This window comes from Neoarius graeffei, chromosome 15 (assembly GCF_027579695.1).
Source record: "Neoarius graeffei isolate fNeoGra1 chromosome 15, fNeoGra1.pri, whole genome shotgun sequence".
Lineage (NCBI taxonomy): Eukaryota > Metazoa > Chordata > Actinopteri > Siluriformes > Ariidae > Neoarius > Neoarius graeffei.
Genome location: NC_083583.1, coordinates 37,007,657 through 37,033,080, shown reverse-complemented (window position 1 = coordinate 37,033,080; position 25,424 = coordinate 37,007,657). Strand labels below are relative to the sequence as shown.

Sequence of the window (25,424 nt, the reverse complement as noted above, 5' to 3'; positions counted from 1 at the left end):
CAGAAATGTCATTTATTTGAGTGACTGAACTTGAACTTGAGGGGGCTAGTCAGCTAGCAAGAAAGCTGCGCACGGATGCCAAGCATTGCTGATTTAATTTTGGTGAAGCCATTTGCCAGTCTTCCTTTCGAGAAAAAAATTAAAATTAAAGAGCAGGGTAGACCAACGCCTCAAATTGACTTGGTGAAAAAGGTAGGGAATAATACTCGTTCCTTTCAGCTCTCCTGGTACGAGAAAGTGAATTGGCTAACAGCAAGTGACCCACATCAACAACAGTAAATAGGCTACTTTAGTAATATGTCATGGATGGACCAAAAATATAGAATCTATTTAAAATGTTTATCCTGAGTATATTATATTGGAATATATATTTTTCTTGATATGAATTAAACACAGCTACAATTTGGAAAACATTTTTAAACAAAAACACAGCCGAGAACATTTCACACTACAGACCTGGATTAAAAGTGAAGGGTTATCAAAATTGTCAATAAAACATTTCTCAGTCAAAATAAGTCAAATATAGGGAAAGTGTCATTGATTGAAATGTGTGGCACCCAGCTCTATGTTTGGCTCCCCAAGGTCAGTGCTTGTGCCTATTCCAGAACACTCTGCTGTTACTGCTGAGGTTCCTGACAAAGAGCTGCTTTCAATAATGATCAATTTTTAAACAACATGCCACAATTTTAAAATATAAAATGTTAAAATATACCCCCCCCCAACACCACCATCATGTATATTGGACAGTAGGCTAATGGGCCAAAAGAACCTGTTATTTCACAGTTTGTGACCCTGCCAACAATCAGCTAGATCAGAGGCAAGAGTATGGGCAAAATTGATGTGTTTTTTCTTTTTTCTTTTAAAATCTGGAAATATTGTAACCGACCAGCCTCCCCTGTTTGAAAGACTACCAGCCGCCACTGCTTAGCCTTCATATTCACACAAACTTAATTTATTCAGTTTTACATGATAAGAATTCAACTTTAAGGCCACTAATCTTTCATCCAAGTAAAAACTAATTTGACAAACCAAATGTGCAAACAATTCAGTATACTGAATTGTTTGCACATTTCGTTTGTCAAATTAGCTTCAGGCTTAAAATAAGTTAATGTGTGACTTAACAAAAAAGGACTGCCACTACAGTTTTATAGCAGTTTTGCTACCATCATGTTAAAATAAACATGCTCTTTGAACTGGATTGTTATTTGTTTTATTGTGGGATAAAAAGAAAACTGAACTCAAATTTTGAAGTTTTTACTTGGATGAAAGATTAGTGGCCTTAAAGCTGAATTCTTATCATGTAAAACTGAAAAAAAATTAAGTTTGTGTGAATATGAAGACCAAAAGTATAAGTTGGCACAACTTTCTTCAAAACTTAAAAACCTTAGTTGTCACATAAACTCAAAAATCCTGTGCAGTAAGTTGCCTTGAATTTTTAAGTTGGCGTAACTTTTTTTTTTTACAGTGTGGACACAGCTGTTTAGTCCCAATTCTGTGAGTTCTCATCACACTGTGCATGTGAAAATGCTCTTACTTTCACCATTAAACATAGCCGTGAGTTCTACTGTCGATTTTTTTATGATTCTTCTTCACCAAGCATTTAAGTGATTTCTGATCATGGACAGTCAAGAATTTTTTTCCAACTACATTTCTGACACAAAGTTGATGGTTCACCGTGATCCTTCCAGGTTTTAATAAGGTGTTACACAGTTTGTAGCCCAGTTCCAGTAATTTCAGCAATCTCCTTAGTTGTTTTCTTTGCTTGATGCAGACCAATAATTTGACTCTTCTTAAATACAGTAACATCTTTTCCATGACCACAGGATACGTCTTCTGACATGTTTGTTTAAGAAATGAGAAGCTACTCACTGCATCAGTTAGGGTTAAAAGAAGTGTTGCCAGTTGAAACATATTAATCACTGCAGTAATTATCAAATCAAATGCTCTTAAGTATTTGCCTATTTAAATCCAAATGGCAACCTTTTTTCGGCCAAGCAGTGTATTTTTGCTATATACGACAACACTTAAATTTTCAGTGCTGATTGGTCAGAAGCTGTTGAAGAAATTTTCCAGAATTTTCAGGACAGAGGAGTTTATACTCTGTGGTTTCTTGGTAACAAAACCTGCATTTATAAATTTTCTATCTTCAAGAAATAGAAAAAGAGAAGCAGGTAAGGGGATGAGTGTTTATAGCTATAATGCGGTAATGTAAGTGGAAACATGAACTAACTTTTCTCATGGATGTTCCATAGCATTAAATAAACCTATAAAAGGATTTTAAAAAAGTATGATGAGTTGTTCTTTAATTAGGAAATATTGCAATTGCTGGTAAATTAAAGGAAATTAGTCCACTTTGTGGTAACAGTAACTCCATCTTTTCACACCATGCTGCCGTTTATTATTTTCCTCTAACAGTACAGTACCAAGTGTTTCATTCCTTACATATCTCCAACCCTGATAACCAATGGACCCTTAAAGGACCCTTTGAATCCAAATTTCTAATCATGTACTCAGCAGAGTTGTCACTATAACAACTGATGTGGATATGAAAGAAAGGAGACTACAGTCTGAACAAACAAATCATATTCAGTGACTTGTATTTTGAGATCCAGGCACAATGCTGAAGAATTTGATAAATAAATTAGATTTGCCTGAACAGAGTCAAAGTGGCACCAAATGTAAATTAAAAATATGGATTTGAGACACATTTCCGTGTAGTGTGAACAGAACCTATTTAATTTAATAATAAACAGTTTTGAAGAATTTCAAGGCGCTCTTCATTTACACACGGTTGGTGGCGACATCATATAGACTCTGGTATACATCATTCATTATCACTAATCACTTGTCTATGTCTTAAATTGACTGCACAGTAATTCCTCTTGAATGTATTTGCCCAAATATGCTAAACATTTTTATAGTCTTTTCCTCTGGTTTGACTCAGAGCCTGGTCATTGCGGCTGTATCCCATCCTGATTGGATTTCAATAGGTCCGCGTGTGAGCAGGAAATGGAGCCAGGCTTGCTTCCTGAGCACCGCCGAGAGGAAGGCCTGTGATAGGCGAGGGGGAGTGGGTTAAAAATAGAGGCTATATAAGCCCTGCTCGAGGTCCCGTTCCTGCTCAAACTCTCACTCATGCACTTTCTGGCAGGACTCTCAGTTTCCTCTTTGCCCATGCGCCTCAAAGCAGGCTGAGAGTAAGCGTGCGGCTGAGGTTCCCCACAGCGAAGAAAGAGCAGGTGTTTCCCAGGGGTTTGAGTTAGCAATGAAGCCACGAAGCCATGAATACCCTGGAAAATCAAAGACAAGAAATGGTCTTTTCCAAATAAACTCTGTGTTGCGTGTAGTACTTCACATGGAGTATAAAACAGCTCCTATTTTCTGTTGAGTCAGGAAGTGAAACTGCATTTTTAGGCATTTATGGGTTCATACACTTTCTTGGTTTAAGTATTAGCACATCAAACCTGGCTTGGTTTTCAAAAGCAAACCTTACTGGTCTTCTATAAAGCTGGACTTGGACAATATCACCATCACAGTATATGTCTTTAGAGTAAAGCCCTATTCAGACTGGATTAGTTTTACATGAGGTGGCGTAATACGGTTATTACCAGAGTATTTGTGGGATTTTAGTCCCATACGGATCTGTGACGTCAGTAATTTTTACAGAGTGTAAAAAGATTATGTTGTATTTTTTGCCTTCTAGAAAATGAGCAGCAGAAATAACCCCAGGAACTATACATTCACCGGTCACTTGAAAAGGAGCACCTGTACACCTACTGATTTATGCAGTTATCTAATCAGCCAATCGTGTGACAGCAGCACAATGCATAAAATCATGTAGATACAAGTCAAGAGCTTCAGTTAATGTTCACTTCAAACACCAGAATGGGGGTAAAAATGTGATCTCTGTGACTTTAGCCATAGCAGGGTTGTTGGTACCTGATGGGCTGGTTAGAGTATTTCAGAAACAGCTGAGATCCTGGGCTTGAGATCCTAGGATTTTCACACAGGGTGGCACACAGCAAGAAGGTCCAGGGTTTGAACCCAGAAGCCGACGAGGGCCTTTCTGTGTGGAGTTTGCATGTTCTCCCCGTGTCCGCGTGGGTTTCCTCCGGGTGCTCCGGTTTCCCCCACAGTCCAAAGATATGCAGGTTAGGTTAACTGGTGACTCTAAATTGACCGTAGGTGTGAATGTGAGTGTGAATGGTTGTTTGTCTCTATGTGTCAGCCCTGCGATGACCTGGCAACTTGTCCAGGGTGTACCCCACCTCTTGCCCATAGTCAGCTGGGATAGGCTCCAGCTTGCCTGTGACCCTGTAGGACAGGATAAGCGACTACAGATAATGGATGGATGGATGGATGGATTTTTACACAGAGTTTAGATAGAATGGTGTGAGAAAGAAAAAAAATCTGTGTGCAGAGAATCTGCAGCATTGTTGATGTGAGAGATCAGAGGAAAATGGCCAGATTGGTTCAAACTGCTAGGAAGGATAAAGTAACGGATATAATCACTCTTTAAAACCATGGTGAGCAGAAAAGAATCTCAGTATGCATAAAACATTGAGCCTTGAGGTGAATGGGCTACAACAGCAGAAGATCATGTCAGGTTCTACTTCTGTCAGCCAAGAATCTGAGGATATCAGGGGCACAGGTTCATTGACTCTGGACAGTTAAATGGGGGGGGGGGGGGGGGGGGGGGGTGTCACCTGGTCAACTGTTGCTCACTCCATATCACTTACAGTCTCTAGAGAATGTTGTGTGTGAAAATCCCAGGAGATCAGCAGTATCTGAAATACTCACACCAGCCCATCTGGTACTAACATCCATGCCACAGTTAAAGTCACAGAGATCACACTTTTTCTTCATTCTGATTTTTGACGTACACATTAACTAAAGTTCTTGACCTGGTTGATTGGTTGATTAGATCATTCATAACCGCTTACCCTGCACAGGGTCGCAGGCAAGCTGGAGCCTATCCCAGCTGACTACGGCGAGAGGCGGGGTACACCCTGAACAAGTCACCAGGCCATCGCAGGGCTGATACACAGAGACAAACAACCATTGGTGAATTTAGAGCCACCTATTAGCCTATCCTGCATGTCTTTGGACTGTGGGGGAAACCGGAGCACCCGGAGGAAACCCATGCAGACACGGGGAGAACATGCAAACTCAACACAGAAAGGCCCCCGTTGGCCACTGAGCTTGAACCCAGAACTTTCTTGTTGTGAGGTGACAGTGCTAACCACTACACCACCGTGTCGCCCCCCCCAAGATAAAATGCAGAACAATAAAATATAGACAATTTTTTAAAAAATCCATCAGAGAAGCAACGCTTCTGAGGTAAGGTTTTTAGTTCCTAGCACAAGTACAGACTACACACGTTATGGTCATGTGATCAATTAAAGATCAGCCTGTAAGCCCTACAGCAAGCACTTGTAGTAAAAGTAAACAATCGGTTTGTATTAAAATGAGGTGTGAGTTGTAGATAAGAATTTTTTTATGTGATGAACATGTGATCTTTGTGATTTATACAGAAATCTGTCATCCTGTGTGAATCAATTATAAACATGTTTGGAAATCTTATCCCTTCAAATAGTAATTGATTCCTGATTTTTGTGATTAACTGAGCACACAAAGGATCTACCTGACGTTAGCAAACTTACAAACGAACTTCACTGTGCTATGTGGATTTTCTTCATTTTAATATCCAGGTCATTAATTAGTTACAGTTTTTAACATGACCTTTCTATCCATCTATTACATACAGTAGATCCTACAAGGTCTTTCTAGTAAAGTCTGTCCACTCAGCAGCCATCCCGGCAATGCTCCTGGGCAGGTATTTTCAGGCTCTGTCCCCACACGGAGATATTTTTGAAAAGCTCTCTTTTACCTCTATTGAGGTATTTCACTCACGTGACCAAGTCATGTGATGCTGCCATTTTGGACGGCACGGCTCGAATCAGTTTGAATGCGAGGAAGGCGACAAACGAAAAACATAAAAGAAAAAGGAGCGAGATGCAGAAAACACCTTCACTATCCAGCGACGTAGGGCATTTACAGGGCGAGCAGAGGGAGAGGTATTTGCAAAAATTGAGGTTAGCAGGCTTAGAGAATGACATTTACCTGCTTCCACCAGGATTGTTCACTGACAGCTAAGATTTGTTCAGATTTTCATTTACTTTCGGTCCTCAGGATAAAGAAAATGTTATTAAATGTCATTGAAATAACTTCTTAGTCTGTTGAGACATGGCCCGTTATAAGTTTTTCCTTTACTGTATTTACTAGTTTACTGAGCGCGCTCCGGGGCTGGCTGGCGCTAGCTAGCTAGCGCTCCGGGGCTGGCTGGCCGGCTAGCTAGCGCTCCGGGGCTCGCTGGCCGGCTAGCTAGCGCTCCGGGGCTGGTTGGCCGGCTAGCTAGCGCTCTGGGGCTGGCTGGCCGGCTAGCTAGCGCTCCGGGGCTGGCTGGCCGGCTAGCTAGCGCTCCGGGGCTGGCTGGCCGGCTAGCTAGCGCTCCGGGGCTCGCTGACTCAGTAAACTAGTAAATCCAGTAAAGAAAAAACTTGAGACTGAAAGGTTTTAACAGTCATCCAAATGACTGAACATAAACATTGCTACAGTAACATACTAGCTACTGTTGTTGACATTAGCTAGCTTGCCGTCCAAAATGGCGGACACCGGGGCGTCACGTGACCCTGTGACATCAGGTGAAATACCTCAATATGTTAAAAAATCCTGTCCACACCAACATTTTTGAAAGTATCTCCATCCAAGTAAAAATATAAAAATGTGTTGAAATGCTCATCAGCACATCGGCCCAGTGATAGTACGTCAACACTGTTATATCAACTGATATGGTGTATGTTCTACCTCTCTGTGTCTCTCTTCATCTGTTATCAGGTTGGCAATCTGAAATGAGCACTGGGGAATCGTGTTTGTTATTGTGTTAATACAGCATGCCTCAAACAATCTTATAGCCAATGTTCTTGACATTGAACTACACAAACAGAAATTATGAGCAATTTTTAACCATTACAGATGTACAACTGTTAAGCATCGACAATGAAAGCCTTGTCTGAAATGTAACATCTCAAAGGGTGTCACAGCAACACAAATACACAAACCATGCTGCATTCTTTTACTCAACCTCACGGGAAATTTCTCAGTGTCAGAAAGGTATGCTATGTACAGACTGGTAAAACGTCACGCCCTGGAAAGTGCACTGTTATTATGATCTGAATGATGGGTGAGTTTCTACATTATCATTAGCGAGACCAATAAAAAAAAAAGCAACAAACTTGAAGTGTTGATTCACTGGGGGTTTTTTAAATGTACTGTTAGCAGTGTCTGAGCAAAACAATGCATCTTGATAGATATAGTGTATCAGTCGGCCTTCGAGCACCAGATTAACACCGACCGTGTGGATTTGCATAACCTTAAAAACATAAAAAAATATTGTAATAGTGCCAAATACACATCTAAAGCATGGAAGAAACTCGTAGAGGACAGAATTAACATGTACAGTGTTAAACAAGCTCTTGTAGTGTAAAATTAATAGCTATAGTGTTGTTGGAGTGGGCAGCGATATGACAAACATTGTCATATGATTGTCAAAGACACTTTCTATCATATATATAGTGTGTCAGGATATGCAGTATAGGTTTGCTTACAAACTGCCAGCAGTGCAATACAGTTTCATTTAAAAAACAAACAAACAAACAAACAAACAAACAAAAATGTACTGATTTATCCGAACATCCATCCATCCATTATCTGTAAACGCTTATCCTGTGCAGGGTTGCAGGTAAGCTGGAGCCTATCCCAGCTGACTATGGGCGAGAGGCGGGGTACACCCTGGACAAGTTGCCAAATAATCACAGGGCTGTACTGATTTATGTCTCATTATCTCATCTCATTATCTCTAGCTGCTTTATCCTGTTCTACAGGGTCGCAGGCAAGCTGGAGCCTATCCCAGCTGACTACGGGCGAAAGGCGGGGTACACCCTGGACAAGTCGCCAGGTCATCACAGGGCTGACACATAGACACAGACAACCATTCACACTCACATTCACACCTACGGTCAATTTAGAGTCACCAGTTAACCTAACCTGCATGTCTTTGGACTGTGGGGGAAACCGGAGCACCCGGAGGAAACCCACGCGGACACGGGGAGAACATGCAAACTCCACACAGAAAGGCCCTCGCCGGCCACGGGGCTCGAACCCGGACCTTCTTGCTGTGAGGCGACAGTGCTAACCACTACACCACCGTGATTTATGTAATGCACAAAAAAAATTTAAGATATCACAACATCTATAATATCTCAGAAAAGTGTACTCTGACAATTTATCATGACGTCACCCAGCCCGAGTGTGATGCCCTGTGATGGACTGTAGTCAAAGGGTAGTCACACCAAATATTGAGTTTCTTTAGTTTATTTACTGCATGTTGCGTTTTTCTTTTAAGTAGAAAGATTTAATTGCGTTATTTTTTTAAATCATCTTTCCAGTATGTCTTTGCATGTGCTGAAGACTTTTGGACAGAACTTTAATTCAACATCCTGGCTGTTTATTAGCTCTATGGGTGTTAACTGCTCACTCTAAATATTTTTCCAATGCAGCAGATGTTACCCAGGTTCAGTACTGAAAGTCACAAGCTACAGAACTATTAAAAAAGACACTGCAACATTGCAGGTGATAATTAGTTGATTAAAGGCAGGGAATTTCATAGGTGCAGTATACACTCACTGGGCACTTTATTAGGAAAACTATATTAATACTGGGGCGGCACGGTGGTGTAGTGGTTAGCGCTGTCGCCTCACAGCAAGAAGGTCCGGGTTCGAGCCCCGTGGCTGGCGAGGGCCTTTCTGTGCGGAGTTTGCATGTTCTCCCCGTGTCCGCGTGGGTTTCCTCCGGGTGCTCCGGTTTCCCCCACAGTCCAAAGACATGCAGGTTAGGTTAACTGGTGACTCTAAATTGACCGTAGGTGTGAATGTGAGTGTGAATGGTTGTCTGTGTCTATGTGTCAGCCCTGTGATGACCTGGCGACTTGTCCAGGGTGTACCCCGCCTTTCGCCCGTAGTCAGCTGGGATAGGCTCCAGCTTGCCTGCGACCCTGTAGAACAGGATAAAGCGGCTAGAGATAATGAGATGAGATATTAATACTGAGTAGGGCCTAGCTTTGCTCTCAAAATGGCCTCAATTGTTCGTAGCATGGATTCCACAAGATGTGAGACACATTCCTTTGAGATTTGGTTGATGGGCTTGCATCAATGCAGTTCCTGCGGCTCATTCAGGTGCACTTTCATTGTGCGAATCTTCCATTCTACCACATCCCAAAGGTGCTCTACTGGATTCAGATCTAGTGACTGGGAAGGCCACTGAAGAACATTAACTCATTGTCATGTTCATGAAACCAGTTTGAGACAACTTTTGCTTTGTGACATGGTGCATTATCATGCTGGAAGTAGCCATTAAAAGATGGGCAAATTGTGGTAATGAATGGATGCACATGGTCAGCAACAATACTCATTCTAGCGATACTAATCACTATACTAATACTAATTCAAGCAATGATAATGGGCCCAAAGTATGCCACAAAAACATTCCATACACTATTACACCACATCCACCAGCCTAGACTGCTGACACAAGGCAGGTTGGGTCCACGGATTCATAATGTTGGCACCAGATTCTGACCCTACTGTCTGTGTCTCAGCAGAAATCAGACCAAACTATGTTTTTCCAGTCTTCAACTGTCCAGTTTTGGTGAGCCTGTGCCCACTGCAGCCCCAGCTTCCTGTTCTTGGCTGACAGAAGTGGAACACAATGTGGTCTTTTGCTGTTGTAGCCCATCCACCTCAAGGTTTGACCTGTGCATTCTGAGATGCTTTTCTGCTTACCACAATTGTACAGAGTGGTTATCCAAGTTACTGTAGCCTTTCTGTCATCTCAAACCAGTCTGGCCATTCTCTGTTGACCTCCCTTGTCAACAAGGTGTTTCCACCCGCAAAACTGCTGCTCACTGGATGTTTTTTCTTTATTGCACCATTAGGTAAACTCCATAGACTTGTGTGTGAAAATCCCAGAAGATCAGCAGCTATAGATATGTTCAAACCAGCCCATCTGGCACCAACAATCATTACACATCACACATCACATTATCTCTAGCCGCTTTATCCTTCTACAGGGTCGCAGGCAAGCTGGAGCCTATCCCAGCTGACTACGGGCGAAAGGCGGGGTACACCCTGGACAAGTCGCCAGGTCATCACAGGGCTGACACATAGACACAGACAACCATTCACACTCACATTCACACCTACGGTCAATTTAGAGTCACCAGTTAACCTAACCTGCATGTCTTTGGACTGTGGGGGAAACCGGAGCACCCGGAGGAAACCCACGCGGACACGGGGAGAACATGCAAACTCCACACAGAAAGGCCCTCGCCGGCCCCGGGGCTCGAACCCAGGACCTTCTTGCTGTGAGGCGACAGCGCTAACCACTACACCACCGTGCCGCCCATACCAACAATCATTCCATGATCAAAACTACTGAGATCACATTTTCCTCCATTCTGGTTGATGTGAACATTACCCAAAGATGTTGGCCATCTCTGCGTGATGTTATATATTGCACTGCTGTCTCACGATTGGCTGATAAGAGAATGAGTAGGTGTGCAGGTGTTCCTAATAAAGTGCTCAGTGAGTGTAGCTCATCATCTGTAGAGAGAAGACACTGATGTTGGTCCACTCATCACCCCGTGACTTTTAATGGTTTAAAATAATGGTGTTTTGCAAAGAGCTGGATGTGAATAAGATGCCAATAAATTTGGCAGTTGCATGCTGTGAGAATTTGTGAGAGAAGGAACACTTAATGACTGATGAGGTGAAAACAAAAATAAACAGAATAAGGAACGTCACAGTGAGCATAAAGAGACTAAAGAGAATCACTAAACTGAGGAGATAAAGACAGCTAATCAATGTTTGTTAAGCAATGTGTCCAGAGGTATGCTTTAAGGTAATTTATCACTTCCAAAACTCCTACAATACTGTTTGAACACAACGACATTACTTTTCCAAGCACCTCTATTTATGCAAATTTAACTCTAATCGAATCGCAATCCGAGGGAGAGACTAAGAGATAGCGGGGAAATATTTGGGCCGTTTCCTTACGAACAAGTATTGTACTGTTATTGCAAAACAAATATTGCACGTATGGAACTGCATACAAACTTTAAACTAATATTTTATTGGCAGGCAGTTGTGTTTGTCTGTTTTAAATTTTTATGAAACTTTTATGAAACGCCTTAATGTAAACTAAGTGGTTCAGTGCACTGCATGACCAACGGCAGCTGCAACCTGTGAGGAAAAAGATTTTAAATGAATTTTAAAAGAATGGACACAAAATGGTAGGAGGTATTGCCATAGCATAAGATATTAAAGGTGACTGCAAAGTCGTCTGAAATTTTCAAAAAAATTTTTATTGTGCATGGCGTTTTCCTATGTCTCGCAAGAACAATATCATGCAGACAAGATGTGATCATTTTGATGTGCTGAGGGTCACATTTCTCCATTTTGGGACAGTTTTCCTCCCTCTTGAGGTAAACAGTATGGCCATACGGAAACAGAACACGAGGAGCTTTAACTGATTAGCATAACTATGAAACTATGTCACACCAAGATGGTGATGTGCAGAAAACATTGTGACTCTGCATCGACCTCGAAGAGTTTTGAGTCGCAGGTATGTAATCTGTGGTTGACATTCATGAATAGATCTGTGAAACAAAAGACAAATATATCTTTTCTCTATTACTGCTTTTGCATTATTGTTTCTTCCTCTGTAAGATCAAAACATTAGGTGTATAACTCCACACTCGCTACTGTGGAGTCGAGCTCACGCATTCTAAGACTAAGATAGCTAAGCCATACATGTCAACCTATACGGAATGTCCATATTTTATACGGATTTGAGTCAATAAACGTAGTATACGGGCGTACAAATAAAGTTATACGGATTCTTTAAAAAAACTTCAATATTTATTGAGAGCTATAATCAATTCCCACGATGATAAAAGAGCGCATAACATTTACAAACGTACTGTACACCACAGAAAGTACAGACAGCCAGTAAAGAGTCTTATGAAATCGCGCGCTATCTTGTGGTAGCGAGACTTCATTCCACTTTTGATCATGCGCACACCGCATTGCGAGAATCCCGCCAACCGGGAAGTAACATTTTGTTTGAAAAGCGTATTTCCACCTGAGCGACTTTCAATAGCGACTGAAAAGATTCTGAATGGGCACTCCGGCAAGATCAACACAGACACTTGCTGTGACATGCAGCCTAGTGAGGTATTGGTGCAGACCGCTAAAAAAAGCTGTCATGGAATACAATTCAGAACATTAGAGTGACACTTTGTGTTTTTGTCAAACATTGGAGCTTTGTATTCATTCTGAAGGTTTATTGTTATTAATATTGAATAAAAAGTAACTGGGATACATCATTGTTAATTATCATTCAAATTTTAGGTAAATTATTTTAATTTGCATCTTATAAGGATTTTATAAGGGAAATACGGATTTTGGAGGTTGGTTATGCAGGTTTGATTGACCAAAGGTTGACATGTATGGCTAAGCACTAGCTAGAATGATTTAGTTATCTGTCCAGAAAAATGCCATTTCATCTAACCTTGCTCGACCTTGCAGTTGCGCTCACTAGGCAGGCTTTTCGTTGGCAGGAGAGCAGAGTCTGCCATGTTTACCCATGCCGACTTGTTCTGGATAAAAGTAGGTCAAACACACCCCACTGTGGTCACGTGACATTGCTGCTCACGTGCTTTGGCAAGCTCCGGAATTGTAAAATGCGGGATGCATTTTATCTTGGCAAAACATTTACACATAGGATACACGCTGTGTGCAGCAGTGAAACATCTCGAAACTCCAACAGCAATAGAAATAGAACATTTTGCCCAGAATTCAACTTTGCAGTCAGAACCTTTAAACATCTTAGTTTTAGTTTACACACACCCTCTTCTGCACAGCTAAGTCTTCAATATTTAATTAACTTCTGCCTTTTATGTGTGTGGTAAAACAGGTGTAAATTGGTATCATCTCTGGTTTCTGCATTTGTCTAACTCATTTGTGTAGAAGGGGGCGTGGCCTTCAGGGTGGCCAGATATTTGTTTGTTCGGATGGAAAAAGTGACACAAGTTGGGCTAGTTTTGTTGTGATTCATGCAGTCTTGTGGTTTAACATTTATTTAAAACATAAAAGTTATAACTTGGACTATTTTATAGTCAGTGTGTCATTCAAAAAGCATGTTACTTTTAAATATTGGAAAATTGAAAATATTACAGTCACTATGACAAATAATATTGTGTGAAGAAAACTTTATGGTCTCTGTAAGCATCTAATTTATACCATTTCTTGTGTGTGTGTAAGGAATAAAACACTCAATGACCTTTTGTCAAGAACATGTGTTTTATCCATTTATAGTTACTTTAATGTCTTTGAAACAAGGTAGTGTTTTTAGTCACATTATAGCAGCTATAAACAGTCATTCCTTAACCAGTCTTTTTTTTCCCTCTCTTGAAGTTTGTCATGTTACTGAGAAATAAGTTTTTGATGTCAGAAACACTGTTGAGTTACAGCTTTACCTCTGAGTAATATTACTTCTAATGTAATGTCAGTGATTTTGACTGTGATATGAATGCTGGTGCCAGAATGTTGGTTTGAGTTTTACTATAACTGCTGATCTCCTGGAGTTTCATGCAAAACAGTCTCTAAACGCATTAAGGCAAGAAATTGCACTAATTAACATTTGATGAGGCACAGCTATTAATTGAAAAGCATTCCAGGTGACTCCCTCATGAAGCTGGTTAAGATAATGACAATAGCGTGCAAAGCGTCATCAAGGTAAACACTGGCTACTCTAATCTAAAATAGGAAACTTTTTTTTTCTTGGGGGGGGGGGGGTGTTTAACACTTTTTTAAATCACATAATTCCATATATGTTCCATATGTTATTTCATAGTTTTGATGTCTTCACTATTGTTCTACAATGTAGAAAATAGTCAAAATACAGAAAAACCTATGAATGAGTAGGGGTGTCCAAACTTTTGACTGCTACTGTAGATATATGTAACACTCTGAGGAAACGGGAAAAAGGCTCAACAACTCAAATAACTCAACAACAACTCAACTTATTTTATTTTTAATTTAAAGATCACTTTTCAGGGGGCGGCACGGTGGTGTAGTGGTTAGCGCTGTCGCCTCACAGCAAGAAGGTCCGGGTTCGAGCCCCATGGCCGACGAGGGCCTTTCTGTGTGGAGTTTGCATGTTCTCCCCGTGTCCGTTTCCTCCGGGTGCTCTGGTTTCCCCCACAGTCCAAAGACATGCAGGTTAGGTTAACTGGTGACTCTAAATTGACCGTAGGTGTGAATGTGAGTGTGAATGGTTGTCTGTGTCTGTGTGTCAGCCCTGTGATGACCTGGCGACTTGTCCAGGGTGTACCCCGCCTTTCGCCCGTAGTCAGCTGGGATAGGCTCCAGCTTGCCTGCGACCCTGTAGAACAGGATAAAGCGGCTAGAGATAATGAGATGAGAGATGAGATCACTTTTCAGTGAGTTTATTTCTTTCTGATCTTTGCGCTGGGTGGCTCAGCTCTCTCGCTCTCTCTCTAGTTACTGGCTTCTCCCTGAAAGAACACAAAAGACACATAAGTAAATTGCAAGCAATCAAACATGGGTGAAACTCATGTGTTACCTGCAGGTTCCTCCAGATTCCTTGCCTGTGTTTTTGTTTTTCTTCACTCGCCCAGCATTGCACCGTAGACAGTCTTCTCATTTAGATAGTGTTTGCTTTTAGCATATGAATTCACTGTGGTGAGTTTTACCACTTGTATTATAAGAAGACACTGTTTACATTATCATACGTTTGTATCAGTGGCTGTAAAAAAAAAAAAAAACATGTAAAGTGTAAGGTTTCTAAAAAGTGACGCAACCCCAGGTGTAGCGCCCCTGCTAGCTTGAAGTGTAGCACCACACTGTCCATCTCCATAGATTTCAGTGACAATATTTCATGTACCTTTTCTCATCTAAGCTGTCTTTCCATCTACAGTGTCTAATTCAAACAGTTACTTTTCCCAATGCTGATTTCTGCAGTTTATTTATTAATTTCCCCCGGAACATAGTTTTTAAAATGTTATTCTGTGATATCGTAAGAAGGCATGGATACAATTGGGAAGGAAGTGATTGACAGCTTTGGTTGGAAGAGACGAGTTTTCTGTTCATTACATGGAATAGCTGAGTTTGTAGTCGAGTTAGTCAAATAACCTAGACTAACCTATCATTGTTTTATCATTTCAACTGTTAAAGCTAACCATTTTGATGCACTGGACCTTGGTATTGGGAGAAGGGGATGGAGTTACCAGATCAGGTGTACCTGACTTAGAGCCTCATTTTTACTGCACAGAATCTGGCTGCAAATTTGACTGACATGGCGGAGGAATTTTGGCTTCATTTCTACAGAATGGAAGGGCATGGAGCCACACTGGCCATGTTTTTTACAGTCAATGGTTCGTGCTAATTGTGAAATATGTCCAGATTGCTGACATTTTGTGTCATTATGTTCATTAGTGTGGCAAAGCACAGTAACAATCACATAATATTGAATGTGAATCAGAAGGAGCACAGTACTGGAGTGAGACCCGATACTAGTGTTGGTATTGATGCATCCCCAGTAAGATAATAATAATGATGATGATGATGATTATATTGCTTACAGTCTCAAAGCACATTTTAAGCAGTCACTAATGGTTCACAACACATTTATTCACCAATATAAAAAAAATGTGCAGCTGTAGTTCATTTATAGAATCTCATCTCTCATCTCATTATCTCTAGCCGCTTTATCCTGTTCTACAGGGTCGCAGGCAAGCTGGAGCCTATCCCAGCTGACTACGGGCGAAAGGCGGGGCACACCCTGGACAAGTCGCCAGTTCATCACAGGGCTGACACATAGACACAGACAACCATTCACACTCACATTCACACCTACGGTCAATTTAGAGTCACCAGTTAACCTATCCTGCATGTCTTTGGACTGTGGGGGAAACCGGAGCACCCGGAGGAAACCCAAACGGACACGGAGAGAACATGCAAACTCCACACAGAAAGGCTCTCGTCGGCCACGGGGCTCGAACCCGGACCTTCTTGCTGTGAGGCGACAGCGCTAACCACTACACCACCGTGCCGCCCTCATTTATATATGATATTACATGGTTGCATGAAGATATGAAGTTTATTTTCAAGTGGTAAATGGATATATCACGAGTGAGCAAAGTGAACAAGTCTAGTCAGTAGGAAAACACTGGGAGTGACGTCATTGGAGTTAAATATCAGGAAATTATTATACATACAGGACACTTTTTCCATGGAATAAAAACATGTATTCTATTCCCTTCTTGCAGGTTTCATTCACTTGGTTTGATAGCATGTAATATTGTTAGCATATTGCTTATCCTACATGTATTACGTCACTCTACCCAGTGGAGAATGAGTGTTGAATATGGTTTACAATATTTCATGGTTGTCAAGACAAGATGTCACATGTTGGAGCTGATGCGAATATTCATTGAGAAAGTTTTCTGCTGTACATGTGCAGAATCATTTCTTTGTTCGCCAGGAAAGAGAAAGATGCACTGAACACCTGAAAGGCTACCAAAACTTCATTAGATAGTCATCTCATCTCATCTCATTATCTCTAGCCGCTTTATCCTTCTACAGGGTCGCAGGCAAGCTGGAGCCTATCCCAGCTGACTACGGGCGAAAGGCGGGGTACACCCTGGACAAGTCGCCAGGTCATCACAGGGCTGACACATAGACACAGACAACCATTCACACTCACATTCACACCTACGCTCAATTTAGAGTCACCATTTAACCTAACCTGCATGTCTTTGGACTGTGGGGGAAACCGGAGCACCCGGAGGAAACCCACGCGGACACGGGGAGAACATGCAAACTCCACACAGAAAGGCCCTCGCCGGCCCCGGGGCTCGAACCCAGGACCTTCTTGCTGTGAGGCGACAGCGCTAACCACTACACCACCGTGCCGCCTCATTAGATAGTCTTCACGCATATTTACAAGCAGTGGCAAACCGTTACTATTCGAGCTGAGACTTCAGCTCAGCCAAAACTTAGCCAGACACACCAAAAAAGCAACAGGGCAAAGGGTTTTGCAAGGGATTAGCAGCAAGCTGCCAGGTAGCTCTGCTGTCCCTTACAAAAATTAACCATGGTTTTACTATGAAAACTAACCATGGTTTTACCATGGTTTATAGTTATTCATGGTTTTCATGGTTTTTTTGGGTACCCATGAAAACCATGGTTCATGACTATGGTTTAACCATGATTTAACCATGGTTTCACTATGGTAAATGTTAATGTATCTGGGCTGTTACTCGAGATCCTTCTCTACAGCATTGACTGTTGGACGAAAGCATGGTAATACTACAGTTAGTGCATCCTTTTAAAAACCATACTATCCCTTTTTAAACTAATTTCATAGTTACTATGACCTATTACACATACAACTATGATGCTACCACAGCTATTGCAGTACTATGGATAAACCACAGTAATGCTATGGTTGGTTCATAGTACTTAGAATCACCATGAAATACCATAGTAGAACCATGGTTACTACCATGGATGAACCATAGTAATACTATGGTTGGTTCATAGTACTTAGAATAACCATGAGATACCATGGTTACTACATAAAAATCATAGTATAACCATGGTTACTACATAAAACCATGGTAGATTTTCGTAAGGGGTGCGTAGTTGTCGATGTTGATTTTAAAAGTAACTAAGTAAATTAGACAGGGAAATGAATACTTAAGTATGAGTGAAAAATATTGTGGTGCACATGCGTGGAAGAAGAGTCTGGAGACAGAAATCTTAGTTTCTCGGTTGTTAGCCTGTGCTGCTTGCTCTTGATAGCACTGGCTTGACCACTTTATTAGCATTTGCTAACATTACTGATGAACGCTACACCAGCTGGAAGGTGACTTCACTAATGCGCTAACGGTACCAACTCATTGGTAAGCTAGAGGCTTTCAAGAATGCTGATATGTTTGGGCCGAGAAGGCTCTGATGGTTCCCCTCTGTTTAGAAGAGATAAACATACCAATGGACATCAAAAAACTGGAAAAGAGAGTGTGTATGTATAATAATAAAAATAATAATAATATTGGCTGGCTTTTTTCATGGTATATAAGATATATTCCATTCAGGAATATAATTGGGTGGCACGGTGGTGTAGTGGTCAGCACTGTCGCCTCATAGCAAGAAGGCTCTGGGTTTGAGCCCAGCGACCGACAGGGAACTTTCTGTGTGGAGTTTGCATGTTCTCCCCATGTCTGTGTGGGTTTCCTCTGAGTGCTGCCCACAGTCCAAAGACATGCAGTTAGATTAACATGGGGCGGCCTTGGGTTGACGTGCCCTTGAGCAAGGTACCTAACCCCCCAAATGCTCCCGCGTGCTGCAGCATAGCTCCCCACTGTTCTGGGTATGTGTGCATGTTCATTGCTCACTTGTGTGTGTGTGTGTGCATGCATGTGTTCATTGCTTCAGATGGGTTAAATGCAGAGGACGAATCCTTGACTTGCAAGTGACGTCAAAGCAAAATAGAAACCCGGATGTCAGCCATGTTGGTGGATATACAAATGTGGGATCAAGTAATATTCCATACAAAGCATAGTCACACGTGCGCAACTCTCTTTGTTTTTCCACTGCTTTAAGCATTCTTTTAGCTCTGCCATATCTTTGTGCTGTATATGGTTGTGGTCACAACAGTACTCGTGACCGTGGCACGTTCTGATTTTTTTAAATTCCGTCCATGATTCGGAAAAAGAGCAAGGAAACTCTGAGGCTTAGTACAGAGAGGAGACGAGTGAGGCTGAACAACATCAGCAGGGCTGATCTAACAGAGGCTAAAACCAACAGCTGGTGTTTGCCGTAATCATTTTATCTCAGGTGAGATGCAAAAGCTTTCTCAATTATATCATGGAAGAATTTTATTTCGTGTTGCTAGAATTTTGCTATAAAACAAGCGCTCTCTTGTTGTGGTTCACTCGGTCATTGTTATAATTTTAACACGTGTATTACCGTTTCGCTTCTAGGAGTGCCAGCAAAATTATACGATGGAAACAATCCAGACTGGGCACCCGCTCAGAAAATGGGCTATGTTTTGTTCAAGGTTGGACTTGATTCTTCGGCAGCCAAACCAGATAGAATGTGATGTCTGGGTACTTGATGGTCGGTAGAAGCGTCTTATCTTCAGAAAAGTCTGACTTTTTTAAATAATATGGGTCAAAACCGCACATATCTATCTTCTCTTTGTATCGAATCTTCGCTCAACTATTCAGAATACTGAGAAAATTCAGCATTGTTTACAGAGACGCTTTCAGTGGTTGCCATCCTAATTGCTTTGTATATCCACCATCATGGCGGACGCACATGACGTAGCACATTTTGATCACGTGGTTGCAAGTCATTTATTTCACTGTGCTTGAGTGTGAATGTGAAAAATAAAAAGACCGCTTCTTCTTCTTCTTCTTCTGCTAGCATGAGTATTTTCAAGACCTCTGTCACGGTATTTCACGATACGTACCTCTCAGCTAGTAAATAATATATATTTCTTCTTCCGCTAGCATGATACTGAACACATCTTTGACTCGTTCAGTATCATGCTAGCTGAATGGAATATATCTGATAGATCACTCAACGCCAGCCAATATTATTACATTTTTTTTTTTTGCGGTCCGGTTTCCATCAAATCGTGCACTCTGATTGGCTCGCGAGCGGTCCGGAATCCTACAATCTGGACCTCGGTTATGGACCTTTGGCGACTCACTCGTTCACAACAACAAACATAGTAGCAATTTTTTGTCAACATTAATTTTCACATTTCTCAATATAATAGCATTAATTTTACAGCATGGATAGCGATAATGACAGTGTTCACAGCGAAATCGAGTTTTACTTCCCTGATAAAGACGAAATAAAAGAAAACATTTCAGGAGAAAGCCGAAAACGAGCTAGTATCAGGTATGTTCTAAATATGGTTTCCCTTTCGGGTGCTCTCATTTTCTGTTAGAATTTGGTAAAAAAAAACAAAACAAATATATATTATTTGCCAGCTTAAGGTCGGTCCGTATCGTGAAATACCATGACCGCGGTCTGGAAAATACTGGTCAGTATTTTCAAGACCTCGGTCACGGTATTTCATGATACGGACTGACCTTAAGAGGCCTCGGTCAGTATTTTCAAGACCTCGGTCACGGTATTTCACAATACGGACTGACCTTAAGAGGCCTCAGTATTTTCGAGACCTCAGTCATGGTATTTCACGATATGGACCAACCTTAAGAGGCCTCGGTCAGTATTTTCAAGGCCTCGGTCACGGTATTTCCTGATACGGACCGACCTTAAGAGGCCTCGGTCAGTATTTTCAAGACCTTGGTCATGGTATTTCATAATATGGACCGACCTTGAGAGACCTCAGTCACGGTATTTCATGATACAGACTGACCTTAAGAGGCCTCGGTCAGTATTTTCAAGACCTCGGTCATGGTATTTCACGATACGGACTGACCTTAAGAGGCCTCGTGACCTTAAGAGGCCTCGGTCAGTATTTTCAAGACCTCGGTCACAGTATTTCATGATACGGACTGACCTTAAGAGGCCTCATGACCTTAAGAGGCCTCGGTCAGTATTTTCAAGACCTCGGTTACGGTATTTCACGATACGGACTGACCTTAAGAGGCCTCGTGACCTTAAGAGGCCTCGGTCAGTATTTTCAAGACCTCGGTCACAGTATTTCATGATACGGACTGACCTTAAGAGGCCTCGTGACCTTAAGAGGACTCGGTCAGTATTTTCAAGACCTCGGTCACGGTATTTCACGATACGGACTGACCTTAAGAGGCCTCAGTATTTGAGACCTCAGTCACGGTATTTCACGATATGGACCAACCTGAAGAGGCCTCAGTCAGTATTTTCAAGACCTCAGTCACGGTATTTCCCTATACGGACCCACCTTAAGAGGCCTCGGTCAGTATTTTCAAGACCTTGGTCATGGTATTTCATGATATGGACCGACCTTGAGAGACTTCAGTCACGGTATTTCATGATACAGACTGACCTTAAGAGGCCTCGGTCAGTATTTTCAAGACCTTGGTCATGGTATTTCATGATATGGACCGACCTTGAGAGACCTCAGTCACGGTATTTCATGATACGGACCGACCTTAAGAGGCCTCGGTCAGTATTTTCAAGACCTTGGTCATAGTGTTTCACGATACGGACTGACCTTAAGAGGCCTCGGTCAGTGTTTTCAAGACCTCGGTCACGGTATTTCATGATACGAACCGACCTTAAGAGGCCTTGGTCAGTATTTTCAAGACCTTGGTCATGGTGTTTCACGATACGGACTGACCTTAAGAAGGCTCAGTCAGTATTTTCAAGACCTCGGTCACGGTATTTCACGATACAGACTGACCTTAAGAGGCCTCGGTCAGTATTTTCAAGACCTCAGTAATGGTATTTCATGATACGGACTGACCTCAAGAGGCCTCGTGACCTTAAGAGGCCTCGGTCAGTATTTTCAAGACCTCGGTCACGGTATTTCACGATACGGACTGACTTTAAGAGGCCTCCGTCAGTATTTTCAAGACCTCGGTCACGGTATTTCACGATACGGACCTCCCAGCTGGTAAATAATATATATTTCTTTTTCTGCTAGCATGATACTGAACTCATCTTCGACTCGTTCAGTATCATGCTAGCTGAATGGAATATATCTGATATACCACTCACCACCAGCCGATATTATTTAAATATGTCACTCAATGTCCCGTATGTAATTATATTATATGAAAAATATGAGTGGTGTATTTCCCAGCAAAACACTCATGTCTGTTTAATAAAAGCGTGTAAATGATGAGTTTGTAAACCGCGTTAAACTCCCACTCTTGACTTTCTAGAGCAGCTCCGAGCTCTGACTAGAAAGTCCGCCTATATATACCGGAGCTAAAATTAGGGCCGGCCGCTGCGTTATTTCCTCCGCCTCGCGCAATTGGTCGGCGCTGAGCTCGCGCTGTGGTATTTATGTGCAAAGCAGCTTCATAGAGAGACACAGAGAGAGCGAGAGGGAGAGAGAGAGAGAGAGAGAGAGCTGGAGATTTTATTTTATTTAACTCAGACACACACGTACACTGAGTGTTGGTGCACAGATCACGGCTGCTCACTCTTCAAGCTCGAGCAGCCTTGAGAACGAAATATTTTTTTTAATTCGTTTTTTTTTTCCCCTGAATTGACCGGACATGGCTTTAAGCGGGACCATTTTGCCATCCATTTCAACTTTTTCCGCACAGAAGGAAAAATGCTGGGAAAACGTGAGTATGGAGTTTCAGGTGTGTTGGTGAAGATTAGTGGAAAAGAGTGATTTCATGAACCCGAACACCTGAGTGAGTGGAACGCACAGATCCCACGCGCGACACTGAACACGCGTCAGAACTGTGCGTTTAAATTCACTCACGTGTTGGGATCCATCCCAATTCTGCATTTTGGCAACGAAAAATCTCAGACAAAGAGGACAGGATGGATTCAGATCATTTATACACGTTATGCATGGCGCTTCCGACAGAATCCGAACGAACGATTTGAACCAGCAAATATATTTCATGTCTTCTGTTTCACAAATATATTTCTTATTTATTCCAATCAGAAAATAAAGACAATTTTTTTAAATCACGTCGTGCACAAATAGTTTGTTAATGTATTAGAATAACCGGCTACTACTTGCAAACTCTTTTATCCTCTGAACAACTTTCAGAAGTTCAAAAAAAATCCAAGCATGAATTACAAATTCATATTTTAATATTTGGAAGAAAAAGAAAAAAAAAGTCTTTCACGTGAGGAATTGGGTCAAGTGCAAAATCAAGCTAAATCCTGCTGTTATTGTTGCAGAGATGGAAGGATGACTTGGACAGGTCCATGCTGTCCAGCTGCTTGGCTGATCTGTCTCAGAGCATGGATGCCATTGTTAGAGGCGATGATGAAGAGCTTGACAAGTACCTGGACTTGGAGTTTATTTTGGCCAACACGGCAGGGTCAGAGAGCCTCTCGGCGCAAGGCATGAGTGTGGCAAACGACTACAGGATGCAGGAGTGCAGAAACGTGTACACATCAGCTCCTTCTACAGTGTACCCAGTGCCCGAGATGAACACCTCTCCACCACCTTACGGCATCAGTCTGATGGCCGAGCTCCTGCGTCCGGAGGTGGATACGTACTGCCCACCTCCTCCTCCTCCTCCTAACAGCAACACCGTTGTCCAGGGAAGATTCCTGGTCCGGTCGGCATTCTCCAATAATCAGGACATCACAGAGCACATCAAAGTGGAGCCACGTATGGATGGTTACGGACCTGTAGTGGGCATGGTGCCTAAAATTAAACGAGAGAGCGACAGTTCTTGCATGAGGGCTTATGAACAGCCTCTGCTTGCTCATTCGCCTCAGGGTTCCGGGAGCATGACGCCGCCTCTGAGCCCAGCCGAGATCAACGCGCTTAACACAGATGCTCAGAGCCAGCTGTGCCACTCAGTGGCGTATTCACAGAGCTATGCATGCCACGCCCCCACACACATACAGCTCCCGTATCAAAGCGCACCACCTCGCTTCGACACCATGACAGTGCCAAATGGAGGACAGAGGGTTCTCCTTACACCACCTTCCTCCCCATTAGAGCTGGATGCCAAACCAAAGAGGGGGAGACGCACGTGGCCGAGGAAGAGGACGGCAACTCATACCTGCACTTATGCTGGATGTGGCAAAACTTACACCAAGAGCTCACACCTGAAGGCGCACCAAAGGACACACACAGGTAAGATTGCGTGTAATTAGCATGTAGTAACTTATTGTCAGCATTTAACTGATTCCAAGGTGAAATATCCTGAGAATATCTAAACGTTGTACAATTTGCTTTGGCAGGCGAGAAGCCGTATCACTGCAGTTGGGAAGGTTGCGGTTGGAAGTTTGCCCGCTCTGATGAATTGACTCGTCATTTCCGGAAACACACTGGCCACCGACCCTTCCAGTGTCACCTCTGCGAGCGTGCCTTCTCCAGATCCGACCATCTCGCTCTGCACATGAAGCGCCACATGTAGAAACCGGACTGAACATGGACTAATGCAAGTCTCAATCCAATCCAATCTCACTCCAAGTTTCTTGAGAACCTCTATAGACTGGACATTGTACTGAATGCTATGCAACCATTTTTTTCCTCATGATGTAGCTGGTACTACTTTTTTTTAATAAGAGATTTGTCAAAGAATTAAAAATACACGCAGAACCACTTGTAAGAACAAGTAGGCTGGACCTGCACAACTCTGACGCAACTGGAATCAGTAGAAACATGATGCCAACATGATGTGCCTCTCACGTCACGATCGTGCCTTTATTATTATTATTATTATTTTTGAATAAATTACATCTAGACTAGACATCTCAAGTGCCATAAAATTTCCTTATATGTAAAAAAAAAAAGCTTTCAGACAATGTTTTTATTTTTTAAAACTGCCACTCAAGCCATGTGAAAACTGAATGTTTTGGACAGTATATTTGTATATTAACCTTTAAATCAGGGTCTTTTTTATTTTTATGGTTTATGAGTATTTTAAAATTGTATCACAAACTGTCCCCATGTTCAACATGATATGACAAGGGCTACAAATTTGAACTGTTTTGGGACAAAGTCTTTTGACTTGTACATAATTTATGTGATTGTAAATAGTGTATTTACTGTACATATTAAACTTGACTGTGATTCTACATGTTGTGTTGGGTGTACTGTGTGATATCATCAGTGGGAGATAATTTCTTTCAATAATTATTCATATTCTCTGGTATTACATAAGGTTTCAAAACGCAAGATTTCTGCAGTTATTGAGTTGCTACTTGAATAAGTGAGCTTTGAGCAAGGCCAGTTTTCTGTGCGGAGACTTGGCTGGATCGAAGTCTGTTCTAGTCAAGATGCTTAAGTCATGTTAGTATTAGAGGTAAATGTGAGTTCATGACCCTTAACCCTCAACCTCAGATTTTAGCTTGAACTGGATTCTGGCTGGTTCATAACCCATTTCAGATTCTTTTTTTTACAAAGGTTTCTCAAGATAAACACAATGTATAAGAAAAAAAGTCAAAATAAGAAATCCCACAAGCATCTCGATTATTAAGAAACATAACAGGGACCATTAAAACACTTTCGTTTTAAAATGGAAAAGAAAACCAATCTTATCTTATCCATCAAATACAACTCACTCAGTGGCAGTGTGTCCAGAGTTGTGTTTGTTTTTGTTTGAA

The 25,424-nt window shown here is 41.9% G+C and overlaps 1 protein-coding gene across 1 annotated transcript; it reads left to right on the top strand.

Annotated features, from left to right (window-relative positions):
* The first annotated feature begins 22,202 nt into the window (after positions 1-22,202).
* Positions 22,203-24,896, top strand: klf2a (Kruppel like factor 2a). The gene is made up of 3 exons (XM_060940503.1): positions 22,203-22,462; positions 23,037-23,949; positions 24,057-24,896. The coding sequence occupies exons 1-3, from the start codon at positions 22,391-22,393 to the stop codon at positions 24,230-24,232; spliced, it is 1,161 nt and encodes a 386-aa protein (XP_060796486.1). The 5' UTR covers positions 22,203-22,390; the 3' UTR covers positions 24,233-24,896.
* The last annotated feature ends 528 nt before the right edge of the window (positions 24,897-25,424 follow it).